The 16,264-nt window shown below is 41.5% G+C and overlaps 1 protein-coding gene across 1 annotated transcript in view; it reads right to left on the reverse strand.

Annotated features, from left to right (window-relative positions):
* The window catches only part of Actr2 (actin related protein 2), a 44,148-nt gene extending 28,635 nt beyond the window's left edge, over nucleotides 1–15,513 (reverse strand). Inside the window, exons 1-2 of the mRNA XM_032915825.1 lie at nucleotides 15,381–15,513; nucleotides 4,308–4,418 (exon numbers count right to left, since the gene is read on the reverse strand). Coding sequence (XP_032771716.1) covers nucleotides 4,308–4,418; nucleotides 15,381–15,428 — 159 coding nt within the window. The 5' untranslated portion in view covers nucleotides 15,429–15,513. The remainder of the gene's footprint in view (nucleotides 1–4,307; nucleotides 4,419–15,380) is intronic.
* Nucleotides 15,514–16,264: the final 751 nt, after the last annotated feature.

The following is a 16,264-nucleotide window of genomic DNA, read 5'->3' on the forward strand; positions in this document are numbered from 1 at the left end:
TGATGGAAGAGTAGTATGTAGTCACCCAGAATAATAAATGTTTTGTTTTTGAGATAGGGTCCGTCTATGTAGCCCTGGCTCTCCTGGAACACTCCATGTAGACCAGGCTAGCCTCAAACACACAGAGATCTGCTTGCCTCTGCCTCCCAAGTGTTAGGATTAAAGGTGTGCCTTTCTAAGCCACTACACTTGGCTTAGAATAATAAATATTAATACTGGAATCTAGATGACAGGTATATGGAGGGGTCTGTAAAACCTGTTTAACATAGCTATATGTGGTAAAGATTTCTTAATAAAAAAATAGGGAAGAAATCTATATGCTACTTTGTATCAAAATTACAGTTATGAAGTAGCAAAATAATTTTATGTTGGGGGGGTCACTGAAAATGAGGAGCTGTATATATTGAAGGGTCATGGTGTTAGGAAGGTTGAGAACCACTGTTTTAAACCCTCCAACAGGCCAGAGGTGTCGCAGTTGGTACAGTGCTTGCCTAGCATGCATGAAACCCCCGTCCCATCCTAAACTCAGGCGTGATGGCACACTGCAATCTTAGAACTTGGGAGTTAGAGGCAAGAGGATCAAAAGTAGAAGGCCAGCTTGAGATACATGAAATTCTGTCAAAAACAAACAAAGCCCAAGCAATGACTACGAGGTATGGTGTGGCAGGCACACAATGGCCTAGGGTAGGAAAATGAAGAATGCCTAAGAGGTCAAGCTCAGCTCGGGTTACACAGGGAGACCACAGATCAAAACACTAAACAGCCAGGAGTTGGTACAGGCTTGTAATCTCAGCACTCAAGAGATAGAGGCAGAAAGGTCAAACGCTCAACACTAACGCTATCCTAGGCTCCACAAGAAGACTGATGCCAGCCTTTTTTCTGCAGAAAACAAAACAAAACAAAACAAAAACAAAACAAAAAGTCCAACAACCAATCAAACAAAACCTACATCTAAACTCTTCCCTAGAACCTGTCAACTTTCGAATGTCCCTCCTCACCTTGGAACCAAGCAGGACATGTTCAGAGCAGCCTTGAGTCTTCACTGTTTCCCACCACTGGACATCAGGACTAAACCTCATCCACTACTTGAAAACTCAGTGACCAAGACACTGCTCTAAAGTCATGTATACAGTTAAGAGTATATTTGCCAAGAATGATTTTGAACAATGTCACTCTGAACTAGAAAATAGAAAAAAAATTGAAGCTTTAAACCACAATTCTATCCCTACAAGGAAACTATGAAACCAGGGAAAAGCTGACAGGAGTGCAGGTTATAGAGTAAGGTTGTCTCAAAGGATGTTCTTTCTCTCCACCCAACAGACTGAGAACTTTATTTTTATACCAAAAGACAAATACACTTACAATACCAATTAGACATTTTTTCTGATTTTAAAAAACTTTAAAATTATGCCTATACTATTCTAACTACATCTGAAAAACTTTAGTATCTAAGACAAATGCATGCTCTTTTATTCAGAAAAAAATTAAGAATTTAAAAGACTAACACGGAAAAGTGTAATAACACGTTAATGTCTGAGATAGTTCCAGCAAGGCTCTGCTTGCTTGCTTGCTTGCTTGTTTTAAAAAGGGGAGGATCTACATAATGGTATTTGTGTGCATGTGTGTGTGTTTACGGGGGTGTGTCCTTTTACCTGTAGGAAAGCTGATAGGTATGTTTTTTTTTAATTTATTCTCAGATAATATCAAATGTATTCATCAGTAAAGATGACATGGAATCAGATTTTCTTCTGTTACTTTTTTCATTTATGATTCATTTGCACATTAAATTTTTACTCAGTTTACCAAATACATTATGATACTGTACTGGCTGCAAATGTATGCACTCAGTATGATAGGCAATATATAACATCAATCAATAAACTGAGTCTCCAATATAACAAATTCCCCCCATTTTCTGTCTATATGACATAGCTACTTCATTTCTGTATTATGCACACCACATTCCATTTTAATTATAACATTCATCTACAAAAAAATAAGGAAAACAATTCAAAACTATGTTAGTAATTAGTTCTTGTTTGGTTCATTGTATGCAATCAGGAAAGTATAAGACTTTATTAGTTGCTACCAAACTGAAGAAATGAAAAGGGTTAAAAATTAAAGTACTAAGACAAAAATAAGGATTTCCCCCCTCCCCACACTAAAAGGACACAAACCGACAACTACTGTCCCACCAAGCAGAGTGGAAAACAAACAGAGAGCATGTGTGTAACCTCACTTACCATCTTTTTGTTATTCTACTTCAACAGGTCAAGAAAGGTGAAGAGAGAGAAGGTAGAACGAGAGTCAGAAAAGGCCTACATAAAATGCTCACTGAAATGTTTAAACACACAAGCAACAGAGACAAATTAGGCTAAGGTCAGATGCAGTACCACTGTAACTTATGGTGTTAATTATCAGGGCCAAACGAATATGGACAGTAATTACTCCTAACTGAAAATTAACTAAAAGATTTAAATTTCCATAGTCTTAGTCAACTATCACATTTTAGCTAACAAGACATACAAACATAAGTCAATTTTCTATGCACAGGAACTCCAAAATGTCAAACTTTAGTTTATTATTGAATTTAAGAACTTCAATTAAGAAAATACATGGTAACAGCAAAGGCCTAGGTCTGTCAGAGTTAGTTCAGGAGTGTTTATCTAAACCCTAGCATTCATGGAAAAGGAAAGGGATTTAACTTAAAAGGCTTAAAAGAGCAGAGTGAAAAGAACTAAAGTAATAAAACACAGACTGAGACACTGTATCAGCAACGATACTGGGGAGTCCCTGGGAAATGTCTCCCAAGAAAACTGTTGATTTCTATTACTTGGCCTTAAAAAGCAAGAAGCAGGTGTGAAGAAATGTGTCGCTTTTTTCATGTTAGAAAATAAAAATAGCTATATGTTGTAGTTCTCTGAACCTTAAAAATGTTATCATCCATAAAAATGTTTAAAAGCCAGATACTAAATTAGTAAATGAGATGTATTGCTGCCACTCAGTTTCCTTCATCACATTACTAGCTACGTTTCAAATTGAAGTTCTTTCAAGACAGAATATGACAGGTGTACTAAGACAGGCCTTTAATCCTCCACTTGGAGGCAGAGACAGGCTCTCTGCGAGTTCAAGGCCAGACTAGGCTACATAGTGAGACCTTGTCTCCAAGAAAAGAAAAGATAAAATTCAGTCAGAATAAAAATTTATGAAAAGAGAAAAAGGAATCCAGCAAAATTTCCCTTGAGGCCTTTTCTTAAATATCTTATACTGAGCAAACCATTTAATTTTTGAAACTCACCAAAGGGCAGAATTCACTTTAAGGTTTTTAGAAACAAGCACAGAACCTCAGTTTCCGTGTTTATTTTTATTCATCATGTACCCGTTCTCTAACTCCCTAACAGAGACCTAGAGCACAGAAATTTCTATCAGCAATTACCACCAACTCTCGCCTTCCTTAGCGCCTCAAAGAAATGTCCCAAGATGTACACCCTAAGTCTTGCCAAAGACTGTCCCAGCAGGACCAACAATGTTAACTACCCACAAAACAAACAGAACAAAACAAAAAACCCCATTTATTAAAAAAAAAGTTCCTAAACTCCAAACTGTGTTTCTGTAACTTGAACCCTGGCCACCTTCAGAATTTAAAGTCAATTGGTGATCTCTAAATTACTCTATTTCTTAGGAAATAATGTGATTCCTGCTTGAATTGTAGTTCTGTGGGAGAAAAATGTGTTGAGTCTCTCGTGTAAAGTACTTAGGCTAATGGCAACTCGCCCCGTCTTCCGTCGTAAGACCAACAGCAAGAGACCAAATAAAGACTGGCTTCCTCCAGCATGTCAGGAAAACCCAACTGTGAGGACAGAAGAGGAGCCAGGGTCCAGACCTCTGTGTTTTCCTATCTCACGCTATAGAAAGAGGAGGGCCAGCCTATGACAACATGGAGAGAAAGCCTCAAGTCTCAGAGACACTAAGACACTAACAACTGCAAAACATAAAACTGCCAGGCTGATTTTTTTTTCAAATTAAACTATGCAAGAAGACTTTATGGCACTAATATGTATCAATTTTGTACCTAATTTTAAAAACCTACAATTTATACTCCATATAATAATGGTTACCATGCTATACATAAGTGAAAAAGATAAAGATCACTTCAGGACCTTTTCTCCTTTGTTGAGGAGTTACTGTATATTAAAATTATGAGACGGTCTGACCCCCACCTTTGCTTTTCCTGACATTGTACTTTACTTAATTCAAAGATCACCTCACACACCCTCATGGAGGGTTAGCAATGAATAAAACATTACCTTGATTTCAATGTTTCCCACTTTGGTGGTTGATCTGATAATAGGTCTTCCAACCAAAGCTGGGAAGATGTGTTCTGGAAAGTTAGAGCCTGCATATCCACACTTCACAAACTGGAAGGAAACAGAGAAAGCAGGTTAGTATCCAAGCATTTACTACAGTTATTTAAAAACAGTATCAGAAAACATCACTATGTTTTCAAACCATCCAAAGCCGTCTCCCATTCTAGTCCTAGTACCATCTCTTTTAAGTTCTCCCAGGTACCAAGCTTTCAGAGTGTATGTTAGTCAGGGCTTCTACTGCTGAGATGGACATCACGACCAAACCAATTTTGGGAGGAAAACGCTTATTTGGCTTACAGCTGTACATCATAGTTCATCGCTGAAGGAAGTCAGGACAGAAACTCGAACAGGAGGCAGGAGCTGATGCGGGGGCCGTGGAGGGTGCTGCTTACTGGCTTGCTCCTCATGGCTTGCTCAGCCTGCTGTCTTATGGAACCCAGGACCATCAGCCTAGGGATGGCATTGCCCATAATGGAGTGGACCCTCCGCCATCAATCACTAATTAAGAAAATACCCTACAGCCTTGCCTACCTCACCTTACAGAGGCATTTTCTCCATTGAGGTTTCCTCCTCTCAAGCCAAAATAAGCCCTTCCTCTTCTAAGTTTGTGTCAAGCTGACATAAACTGGCCAGCAGAGCTCAGGTTAGTTTCAGGGTGACTGCTTCCTTCATGCCCAAGTGTTCCCAGAGGGAAGGCTGTTTGAGCAGGAAGCTGAGCTGAGTGAGTGGTTCATGCCCTTCCTCTTCTAAGTTACTTTGATGAGGAACTGATCCAATGACCAGAAAAATAGCTAATACACAGAAAGATGCTGTATCAAGAAAGAAAATCCTGGGGTTGGGGATTTAGCTCAGTGGTAGAGCGCTTGCCTAGCAAACGCAAGGCCCTGGGTTCGGTCCCCAGCTCCGAAAAATAGAAAAAAAAAAAAAAAGAAAATCCTGCCAAAGCCTCCACAATATTAATAAGGTCTTTCTCCAATGCACACTAAGTTATGGCTTTTGTGTTTAATGAGAATGCCTACATCAGAGTTTGACATATAAGATGAGCATATTAGGGGGTTGGGGATTTGGCTCAGTGGTAGAGTGCTTGCCTAGCAAGCGCAAGGCCCTGGGTTCGGTCCCCAGCACCGAAAAAAAAAAAAAAAAGAAAAAAAAAGATGAGCATATTAAGGGCTGGAGAGATGGCTCAGCAGTTAAGAGCACCCGACTGCTCTTCCAGAGGTCCTGAGTTCAATTCCCAGCAACCACATGGTGGCTCACAACCATCTGTAAAGAGATCTGATGCCCTCTTCTGGTGTATCTGAAGACAGCTACAGTGTACTTATATATAATAAATAAATAAACCTTAAAAAAAAAAGATGAGCATATTAATAACTGATTGGTAGTATTAAAACGAATTGTTAATTTACAAGCATGAGATTATGATAATTTTAAAATATAGAGCTGGTAGGTTCCTTATTCATGGACTTAACTAATCATGGATCAAAATACCTGAAGCAGGGTCAATGTGATGTCTTAGGAGGTAAAGGCATTTGCTGCCCAACCCAACAACCTGAATTGAATCTTAAAGACTCACCCTGGAAGCAAAGAATCAGCTCCCACAAAGCTGTCCTTTGTCCTCTACACATATACTGTGGCACGTGCAAGCCTACCCATTCACCAATAAGTGGAGTAAAATATAGTTAAATCCTATCTGAAAATACCTTTCACCTTACCATTATTCCCTCAACACTAGAAAATAACTATTTATATGACATTTACTTTGTATTAGGACTGTGTGTGATGGTACAGTCCCGTAATCCTAGCACTCTGACGGTGGTTGGTAGAACAGAAGTGCAAGGCCAGCCTTAGCTGCCCAAATATATAGGAGTTTGAGGCCAGCCTGGACTACATGAGACCCTGTCTCAAAATCATAAATAACTACAACAGTATTGAGTTAGGTAATAGACTAAGGCAATATACAGATATTATGTACCTTATGAACAGCTACGAGTGTGTGTGTGTGTGTGTGTGTGTGTGTGTGTGTAAAAAGAGACAAATGCACAGGGGAATGGAATGAAATCAATTCCCTAAAGAAAACATCTATTTTTCTGTGGCACCAGGGATCATAAACTCTTAGAAGAACTAAAGTGAAGAACAGTACTTAGAGATATAAACACTGGTAATAATACAAAGGGATGACAAAAAGCCAAGCTGGTGACAAAAGCTGAGGCAAGAGGATTGTGTACAAGTCCAAGGGCAGTCTGTCCTATATCATGAGACTCTTGACTCAAGCACACCAAAGAAACTCTAAACAGAAAATATTATATTGGTATTTATTCGCTGTATATAATAATGAGTCCACAGAGACATCTACCACATTCTCCATCCATACCCTCCCCCTTTCCCTTCCTCCTGCTACTGCCTTCTGTGGGCTCAGGGTTTCACTTCTCCTTTCATGACATGTAAGAAAGTGATTTGTATATCTATAAAAAACTTAATGGAAGCATGGCACTTGTCTTGACTCTGGCCTTTTTAATTAACATGATCTCTAGCTGCATCACCTTCCTGCAAATGACAGTTCATTCCTTTTTAGGGCTGAAATCCTACTCTACAGAACATCCTGTCAACTCATCTGTTGGCTACTATGAACAGTGCAGCAGTAATCAGTTACTTATCTGAAGGACGCTGTCTTCTGGATGAATCCTCAGGGCAATATAATTGTCGTTTGATTGTTTACTTCTAGTTTTATCTTTTGAAAACAAGTGTATGCAAGTGCTGATGTGCACACATGTAGACACTACAGGGTAACTTCCCATGTCATCCTCAGACCTCCTATAGGGTCATTGGCTGTGACTTACTGACTGGACTGGACTGGACTGGCTGGTCAGGGGATACCCTGTCTCTACCTCTGCAGTACTGAGATTACAACTCCAAGTCATCGTTTTTTACATGGGTCCTAGGGATTGAGCTCAGGTTCTCAGGCTTCTAGGAAATATACTTTACCAATAAATCTATCTCTTCAGCTACTATGCATCTGTAGTCTTCTGAAAAACCTTATCAATTTCCACAGTGACTCAACAAGTCTACATTCCCACTGGCAGAATATAAGGGTTCTCTTCTTCAAATGTGGATATTAGTTATACACACACTTGTAGGTTGGGAAGATGGCTCAGAGGGTGAGGGCACTGGCTAATAACCTGCCTGAATTCATTTAATTCCTGGGACACACAGGGTGGAAGGAGAGAACCAAGTCTTGCATGTCGTCCTACGGCCTCCACAAACCCATGTAATGTGAGTTTATATCAATCCTGCCAAAATACAAACAGCTTCACTGTCTCTACAGCAGCCCTTTTGGAAATGATGATGAATTACTTCTATTATAAATAGCCTCCCTAGAACATTCTGCTATCTAGAATTCTGTCTTCTTAAACAGAACTTCTAAAAATGTTAAAATTGTATTTAAAGGTAATTATGAAAAATGTCTGAAACTCAAAATTTCGAAATGCTTTGTTCTAAACTCACAAAGCTTAATTAATCCTGGTTAGTTCACTGCGTAGCTACCAAAGCTGGGGGGTGGGAGGCAGCAGTTTTAGATATAGCCACACATTTATAAAAGCATATTATATAAGTTGGTATGATGAAGCCTGTTTATAATCCCAGCCCTTAAAAGGACCAGCCTGAGCTACACATGAGTACCATGCCAACCAAAGCTTCATGCACAGTTTAGACTTTTGTCTTTTTTTTTAAAGATTAATTTATTTTGTGTATATGAGTACACTATAGCTCATCTTTAGAATGTTTTGGTTGTCTTCAGACACACCAGAAGAGGGCATCAAATCCCATTACAGACGGTTAGGAACCACCATGTGGTTGCTGGGATTTCAACTCGGGTCTCTGGAAGAGCAGTCAGTGCTCTTAACCGCTGAGCCATCTCTCCAGCCCTAGACTTTCGTCTTAAATAAAAGTGCAATATAATCTTTCTTGGGTTACCTCTGGAGGCACAAGTCAGTGTGGTCTAAGGGCATATGTAATCAGATACCCTACTTGTTCAGTTGATAAGTGTTTCAGAAGTGAAATCAAGAGTATATGCAACATCCTAAAGGGATGTTTAACAGAATTCAGGAACACTAGTTCATATTCCCACAATGTCTTCTTAAATATTTGATTGATGTGACCTAAAGAGACTTGGGGGAACAATTACCACAGAGGAAAGGAATAGCATCTGGCTGGGTGTGGCAGCTCATGATTGTGGTTCTCTGTCTCTGGAGGAGGCTGAGGCAGAAAGACTGCAGGTTCAAGGCCAACTCAAGCTATCAAAACCCAAAACAAAACAAATATACAAAATTTATCACCCTTCTCCAAAACCATAACACTTCTATTTCTCACGTCAAAACCCAGCTTACTTGATAACTTGAAACAATACAGAAATAGAGGAAATATTCCCATCATATCTCTACCATAGACATATTTTAATACAAAATCTGTCGGATCACCAACCCACTGTCATAATTTCCACATACATTCTGTTTTTTTTTTGTTTTGTTTTGTTTTGTTTTTTTTAGGAGCTGGGGACCGAACCCAGGGCCTTGTGCTTGCTAGGCAAGCGCTCTACCACTGAGCTAAATCCCCAACCCCATACATTCTGAATATATAAAATTAAATATTATTTAAATACAGAAATCTTATGGTTAACTTTAAAGAAGGCCAGACAAAACTGCAGGCCTTTAAAGCCAACACTGGGGGAGCAAAATCTTCGTTCAAGCCAACATGGGCTAATCAAAACAGCAAAAAACCCTCAGAAATGAACAGATATAGACATTAGGCAAGTCAAAAGTGCCATTTCTCAGGACGAGATGCTCACTTATATAAACGGTCTCAAAGAAAATTAGAACTGGTTTCCCTCAGTGGTACAGCGCTTGCTTTCCATACACAGGGCAGTGGGTTGGAATGACAGCACTTCCAAAACACAAAAAACCAAAAACCTGCTACAAGTTTAACAAACATTTTCTGTGTAACAAATGTAACTGGATAACTTTGTTACATGAGAAATCAGAAGTTTAAGAGGGGAGAGGGGCCTTGCTAAGAGTAACCCTAATGAGGGAGGAGACAGCTAAAGTTGACAGGTCTGTCATTTACACATATACACGACAGCAAAGAAAAGGGTCCCGTAAATGTCTTTTGATTACAATTGTGCAGGTGGGTAGTTCCTATCTTAAAACTCTTCTTAGAAGCTAGAGTTAAGAGCACTGGCTGCTTTTCCAGAGGACCTGGGTTCAATTCCCAGCACACACATGGCACCTCGCACCTGTGGCTGACTCTAGTTCTAGGAAATCTGATGCCTTCCTCTGGCCTCCATGGCACAGGCATGTAGGAGACACACTTTTTAATAAACATAATTTTAAAAAATATATATTTTTGAATTTAACCTACATTTTTAGAAACTGTGTGTTTGCAGGCACACACACTTGAGCTCCCTGACACATTGTCTCCCTCCACTATGTGGGTCTCAGTAATCAAACTCAGGTTGTCAGGATTGGTGACAAGCACCTTCACCTGCTGATCAGCTCAAGGGCCCTTAATGTTCTTGAGCATATTTTAAGTGGAAAAAAATGTTTTCCAAGTACATCAGAAGACAACTGAAATCACTGAAGCCACAGGAATGAATAATTATAAACCACTATCACTGCTTTACTGAAAACAGGAGGGAGGGGTTTAGACTTTTCACATGAAATCTACTATCAGTAGAAAAAGGAAGTAATAGTTAAAACTACTCCTGGGGGGGAATGTAGCTCAGGTAGCAGAGTGCTGACCTATCTTGCACTGAACCTTGAGTTTGTTCTCCAACACTCATAAACCAAACATGGTGGGCGGCACACAAGAGGTAGAGGCTGGAGGATCAGAAGTTCAAGTCTATTCTTGGCTAATATGGCAAATTGGAGGCTAGCGCAGACTCTAGACACTTGTTTTAAAAGCCAACATCAAAAAAAACCTATTCACTCTGCCTAAGCAGCAGTTTGGTGGAAGCAGATGCTGTCTTAGAATCCAACACCAGCATTTCTGTAAGGAATCCAGAGAGTCCACCAGAACAGTATACACCATGCTATCACACATTATTTCAAATCTGAATGCATTAGGATCCAATACTATTAAAACAATTCAATTCAACAATGTAAAATTAATAGACAATAGTCCTTCAAACACTCCAAAAAATTTAAAAGAGCCATAACAAAATACAAAGAAGATATTCTTTTCTAGGCTACTCTTGTGTTATCATTTTAATCACTGAAATTCCTCCTGCATGTCAATCATTTTAAGACTGGTGACTTAGCTCTCTTACTGTGTGCAACAGGCTGTGTTCAAGAAACAGATTTTACCATATATAGCTTCTTCCTTGTAGCACTGTGGTTTGAGCAGGCTCCCTACTTCCTACTGAGTCATCAAATGGTAAGAGGTACAATCTTCCTTAAGACAAAAAAAAAAGGAACAAAAGACCTGTCTATATTCAATATCACAGAAACTTTTTCCTTAAGTAGGACTCAAAACTTTCATTTTATTTATAAATCTTTTATTCATTTCTTGAGAATTTTGCACATTTCTGACTCCCAACTCATCCCCAGACCCACCCCTTCCCTTCCCACTCAACTGCCTTTTGTCTCCATCAAGGCTAGTATATCCAAAAATTCTTGAGTGAGCAGCCTTCCTTGGGAGTATGGGAAGCTGACTTATCAGGGGCTGTATTAGGGAAAATGGTCTGTCTGTATCTCTCCCTGCACTCCCAGCAGCTAAAAATTCCCCATAGCTCCTTGGCTGGGGTGGAACTTCGCCAAACTCCCCTCCATGCCGGAACTTGCTCTGGCTTGGGTTTGCACTGTCTTGTATATGTTGTCATACTGTTGAGGTCCTATTCGTCCCACAGCACAGTTTCCTTGTGGTAACCCCCTGCCTTGGGTGCTAACATTCTTTCCATCACCTCTTGTGCAATGATCCCTGAACCTCTGAGAATGTCACTATGTAGACCAGGCTACCCTGGAATCGGTGGTGATCCTCATGCTTTAGTCTCCCACGTGCTGAAGGAGCACCAAGCAGGATTTTCTATCTTTTGAGACAAGGCCTCACACAGCCCAGGCTGGTCTGTAATTCCAATGCATCTGCCTCTCCGCCCCGAGCATGGGGATGATAGGTATGCCCCACCACACACTCACTGAGATTCATTTTTAATTTTTATTCTTAAAGATTTATTCATGTATGAGTGCTCTATCTGCATGTACACCGTCATGTCAGAAGAGGGCATCTGATCCCATTACAAATGGTTGTGAGCCACCAGGAGCTGGGGATTGAACTCAGGACCTCTGGAAAAGCAGACAGTACTCTTAACTCCTAAGCTCTCTCTCCAGCTCCTCGATGAGATTTTTAAACTCCCGTTTGAGCTTACTCACTTTGTGTTCTTTCACTTAATAACTGGTGGTGCTTGTACTTCAGCTTCATAGTGACCCATTTTTATTTGAGGCCAATAGTTATGGTTGTTCTGTTAGACCAATGTGTTCCACACGGTGGAACTCAAATTGTTTTTACTTAATACTCCTAAATTCAACATATAAGCTAGCAGAAGCATAATAAGACAGACCATAATCAACTACAAACATGCATTTTAAATGAAAGGTTCTTTTAGCATCATAAATGTCTATATATAATCACTAAACTTTATAAGCATCGTGTCAGCAACATGAGAAATCTGCGTTTTGTTGGTCAAGGAAGTCATTCTTGGTGAATTCATATTGAAGTTTGGTAATACTATATATTAACACCAGGAATGTGGACTCAATTCAAAAGGAATCAAAATTCACAGCTAAGAGGTATCCAGACTTTTTGTCTAAATGGCCACTTTCAGAAGCCCTATTTTAGAAAAGAGGTTTCCTTCTCTGAGCCAAGGATCTAGTTGTAGATAATAGGAAAATAGAGGTCAAGCATCTAAGTGATCAAAAGAACATTTAAAACCTTGACTTCTAAGGTTGGAGAGCTGTGGTTAAGAGCATTTGCTTTTGCAAAGGATCCAGGTTCCAGTCCCAGTGCCCACATGGTATCTCAAAATCATCTGTAAGTCCAGTACCAGGGGATCCAACCCCCTTGGCCACCACGCACATATATGATGCACATACATATATGTAGGCAAAACATCTATACACATACAAATATAACAAATCCTTACTTTTTTTTCTTTAATTTTAACTTCTCAGGGGTGGGGATACACCTCAGAAAGAACATTTATCTCACAAGTCCTTGGATTCAATCACTTTCATCATTAAAAGCAAACAAACCTCCTCGAACAGCCCACATTTTAAAATCTAAAGTATACAAAAGATAAATGAAACCACCATTTGATTAAGGACTTAAGGTACTTCTGTATGCACCTCTCATGTGCAGAAATTACAGGTATGTACACTTGACAGGGTAGGGGTAGGGATGGACCCTCTGTTTCTCAAACATCAGGCCAGCACTCTACTAAATGAGCTACACCTCCAGCCCCCGTTATGTGTGTGACTAGATGGTACGTATATGAGGATCCCTGGGTGAGCGTGTGGGAGAATGCATGCTATGGAGCGTGCACTTCTGGAAATCAGAGGGCAACTTCAAGTGCTGGTCCTCATCCTTCACTTTGTCTTTTGCTGTCCACTGCTGCATACAGTTTCAGCTAGCCCAAAAGCTCTCTGAGGCTCTCCTTTGTGTCTCGGGCCTTGTGGTGGAAGCACTGCTGTTACAATCCCAGCTCCATGTGGTTTCTGGGGACTTATCCACTGAGCCCTTTCCCCAAACCCTTTTCTATTATTTTTTTTTTTAAAACTCGAATCATAATGTCTTCTCTAATATTTAATTGTAAAGACATCATTATAACCTCAGGTCCCTAAGTAAAACTGAGATGACTTTAGAAGAATAAGCAGTTAGGGAACAAAACAGAATCTAAGGAGCTACTAGTCCTCAAGTTTTCTTAAGGGACATCACAATATTCCTAACTGTGTTATGATTTAAATCGGAGCTATCTATGTCTTGTTTTTTTTTGTTTTTTTTTCAGAGCTGAGGACCGAACCCAGGGCCTTGCGCTTGCTAGGCAAGCACTCTACCACTGAGCTAAATCCCCAACCCCGGAGCTATCTATGAATATGAGGATATGACTATTTCATTCACAGCCAAACATATCTACAAAAAAAAAAAAAAAAGTGAATAGAGCTTTTAAGTAACTACAAAAATAATACCAAATACAAAACTTTTTGTTTGAATTAGCTCCTTTCACTTATGCCATAGTAGCTTATCTTTGTCCTAAGAAACGGGATTTTTAAAAGAAAAAGAAAGAGATGGAGTCTCACTATGCAGCTATGGGGATTTGCCTGTCTCTGCCTCCCAAATGTTGGCATAAAAGGAGTACGCCAGGACTTCAGCTTTTAAAAATACTTTTAAAACTTATTGCTTTTTAAAATATTTTTAGGACTTATTGCTATTTTAAGTTTATGTGTGTTTACTTGGAATGTTTGTAGATGTACCACATGTATGCCTACTATCCACAGAGGCCAGAAGAGGACACTGAGTACCCTTGAACTAGAATTACAGATAGGTGTGAGTTGCCACACAGATGCTAGGACTCAAACTTGGGTTCTCAGCAAGAGTAACAAGGGCTCTTAACTGTTGAGTAATCCCTTTGGTAGTAAGATGGTATTTTTTTTTTAAATAAGCACTTTTATAAGACTTTTTAGAAAAGTTTAAACATTTATAATTTAGTTTGAATATAATGTAACAATACATGCTTTGCTTTAAAAAAATCTTTTTCCTGATAATTTAGAAGCTTTATAAAATTCTACATAGTTTTCCTCACTGCTTTATCCTTTATCTCAAAAAATATGAGATGCATTTTCTGTATCCCTACATGAAGTCTGCAACATAAGTATCTTTAACGAGCACATAAATGGGGTTGCTTGAAAACTTTTAAGTTACTGTGGTCTGTTACCACAGCAGTGGTATGGATGCCCCCTTTGTACTCTGTTACCTATGCTATTCAAGCCCAGTTTTAGCTTAAATGGAGCTAGAACAATAATTGTCAAAGTTTGTGATCAATTCAACCAAGGGCACTCTAGTGGCAGTGAATACCAGCTCCTTTCCCTTTTTAACAACCTGGCTTCAAAGAGATAATTCAAGTAAAATCTATTTTAATTTGTGTGTCATCTTTGTGGCAGAGAGGAGAAAAGTCGCAAAATGTTGCAACGCTAAAATAGAAATCACTGAAGAAGTCATTCAAAAGAAACATTTGCACCTTCAAAACTGGAACCTTGAGGCTCCAAACTCATTTTTAATTGGGAATAGAAAGAAACCAGTTGCAAATAGTTTTCCGATTCTGAGCTTTAGTCTGATTTTGACAATTTTAGCATCTTTAAGACTGAAGTCTCGATCTAGTACTGATCCAACTAGAATTAACGACTTGAGAGGCCCTAGGTCTCCTAAGTCTTCCCACAGACGAGGGTCTATGAGGGGCTGCATGCAAGCCAAGAGGTGAAGCAGAAGTCGCCGACCATCCCCCTCTCTCAAAACCACAGACGACAGGGACAGCCCACACACTCTCCTGGGGCAGCCTCGAAGCCCAGAGCTAGGGCCGCGGCCCAGGGCCTGACAGCACTTCCTCTTTTCTCTGCGGAACCCGTTTCCTGCCTCGCATTCGGCATCTTCAGCTACACAGGAAGAGGAAGGCCGCTAGGTCTTGTATGGACGGACAGAGGCGAGGCTCGGAAATGGAGACCTCCTCGCCACCTAGACCTACATCTCGGGACGCGGGCGGATGCTCGGGAGCGAGTGGGGACCGGTTTCGCCGCCTTCGGGTGCACTGCGGGGTAGCTTAGCTCCGGGACACCGGCTCAGGACCGGCCGGCGCCCCCCGAACGTCCTCCCGCGAGCCCGCGTCCCTCGAGAGCCCGCCCGCGCGCCTGCCCGCGCCCCCGCAGCCGAAGGGCCCGCGCGCACCCCGCACACACACGCGGCCGCCCCGCCGGGTCTTACCCCAGTGCCGTTGTCGCACACCACCACCTTCCTGCCCTGGCTGTCCATGGTTCGCCCTGGTGAGCCGCCGCCCGGCCTGGCCTGCTTCCTCCTCCACACGGCCCCGCCCTCGGCCAGCCGCTCCGCCCAAACCGGAAGTCCCCGCCCGGCAGCCGCTCCAAGAGGGAGGTACAGAGAAAAAGCAGAGCGGGGACTGGCAGCCGAGAAGGCCAATGAGAGTTGCCCGGTGTGGGCGCGCCCTCTCGCCTCGCTCTGCTTCCGGCGCTGCGCAAGGCTGGTGGGGCGGCGGCTCTGACCCAGGTGTCTCGGGACTTAGGGCGCGGCCCGGACGGCTGTGCGGGAGGCAGGCAGGTGAAGGCCGGCGAGAGAGCGGCGCAGCGGCAGTGGAGAAGGGTGGAGCAGCGGGCTGGGAAGACCGAAAGCCACCTGGAGGTCCCGAGGCATGATGTGTCATTGCTCCTAGATCTAGATGGATACACCTACACCAGTTTAAAACCTCCGGTTTATTTCACACCTCCAGTTGCAGCCCCAGGAGCCCGGCGGGATGCTTTCGTTTCTTTCTGCTTCACCACTTCCCCCTTTGACAGGAACTCGCTATGTTGCCAAATGCCGCCCTCAAAATTGAGATCCTCCGTAGCGTCCCTTAATCCCAGCACTCAGGAGGACTATAGCAATTGAGGCCAGCCTGGTCTACGTGGAGTTCCAGCCCAGCCAGGACCATACAGTGAAACCCTAAGTCTTTGATTTAGCGGGTGGTGATGCACTCGCTTTCAATCCCAGCACACAAGTAGAGGCAGTTGGATTTCGGTGAATTCCAGGTCAGCCTGGTCTATTTACCGAGCTAGTTCTAGGACAGCCAAGGCTACACAAAGAAACACCAAACA

The sequence above is a fragment of the Rattus rattus genome, chromosome 11 (assembly GCF_011064425.1).
Source record: "Rattus rattus isolate New Zealand chromosome 11, Rrattus_CSIRO_v1, whole genome shotgun sequence".
NCBI classification, from domain to species: domain Eukaryota; kingdom Metazoa; phylum Chordata; class Mammalia; order Rodentia; family Muridae; genus Rattus; species Rattus rattus.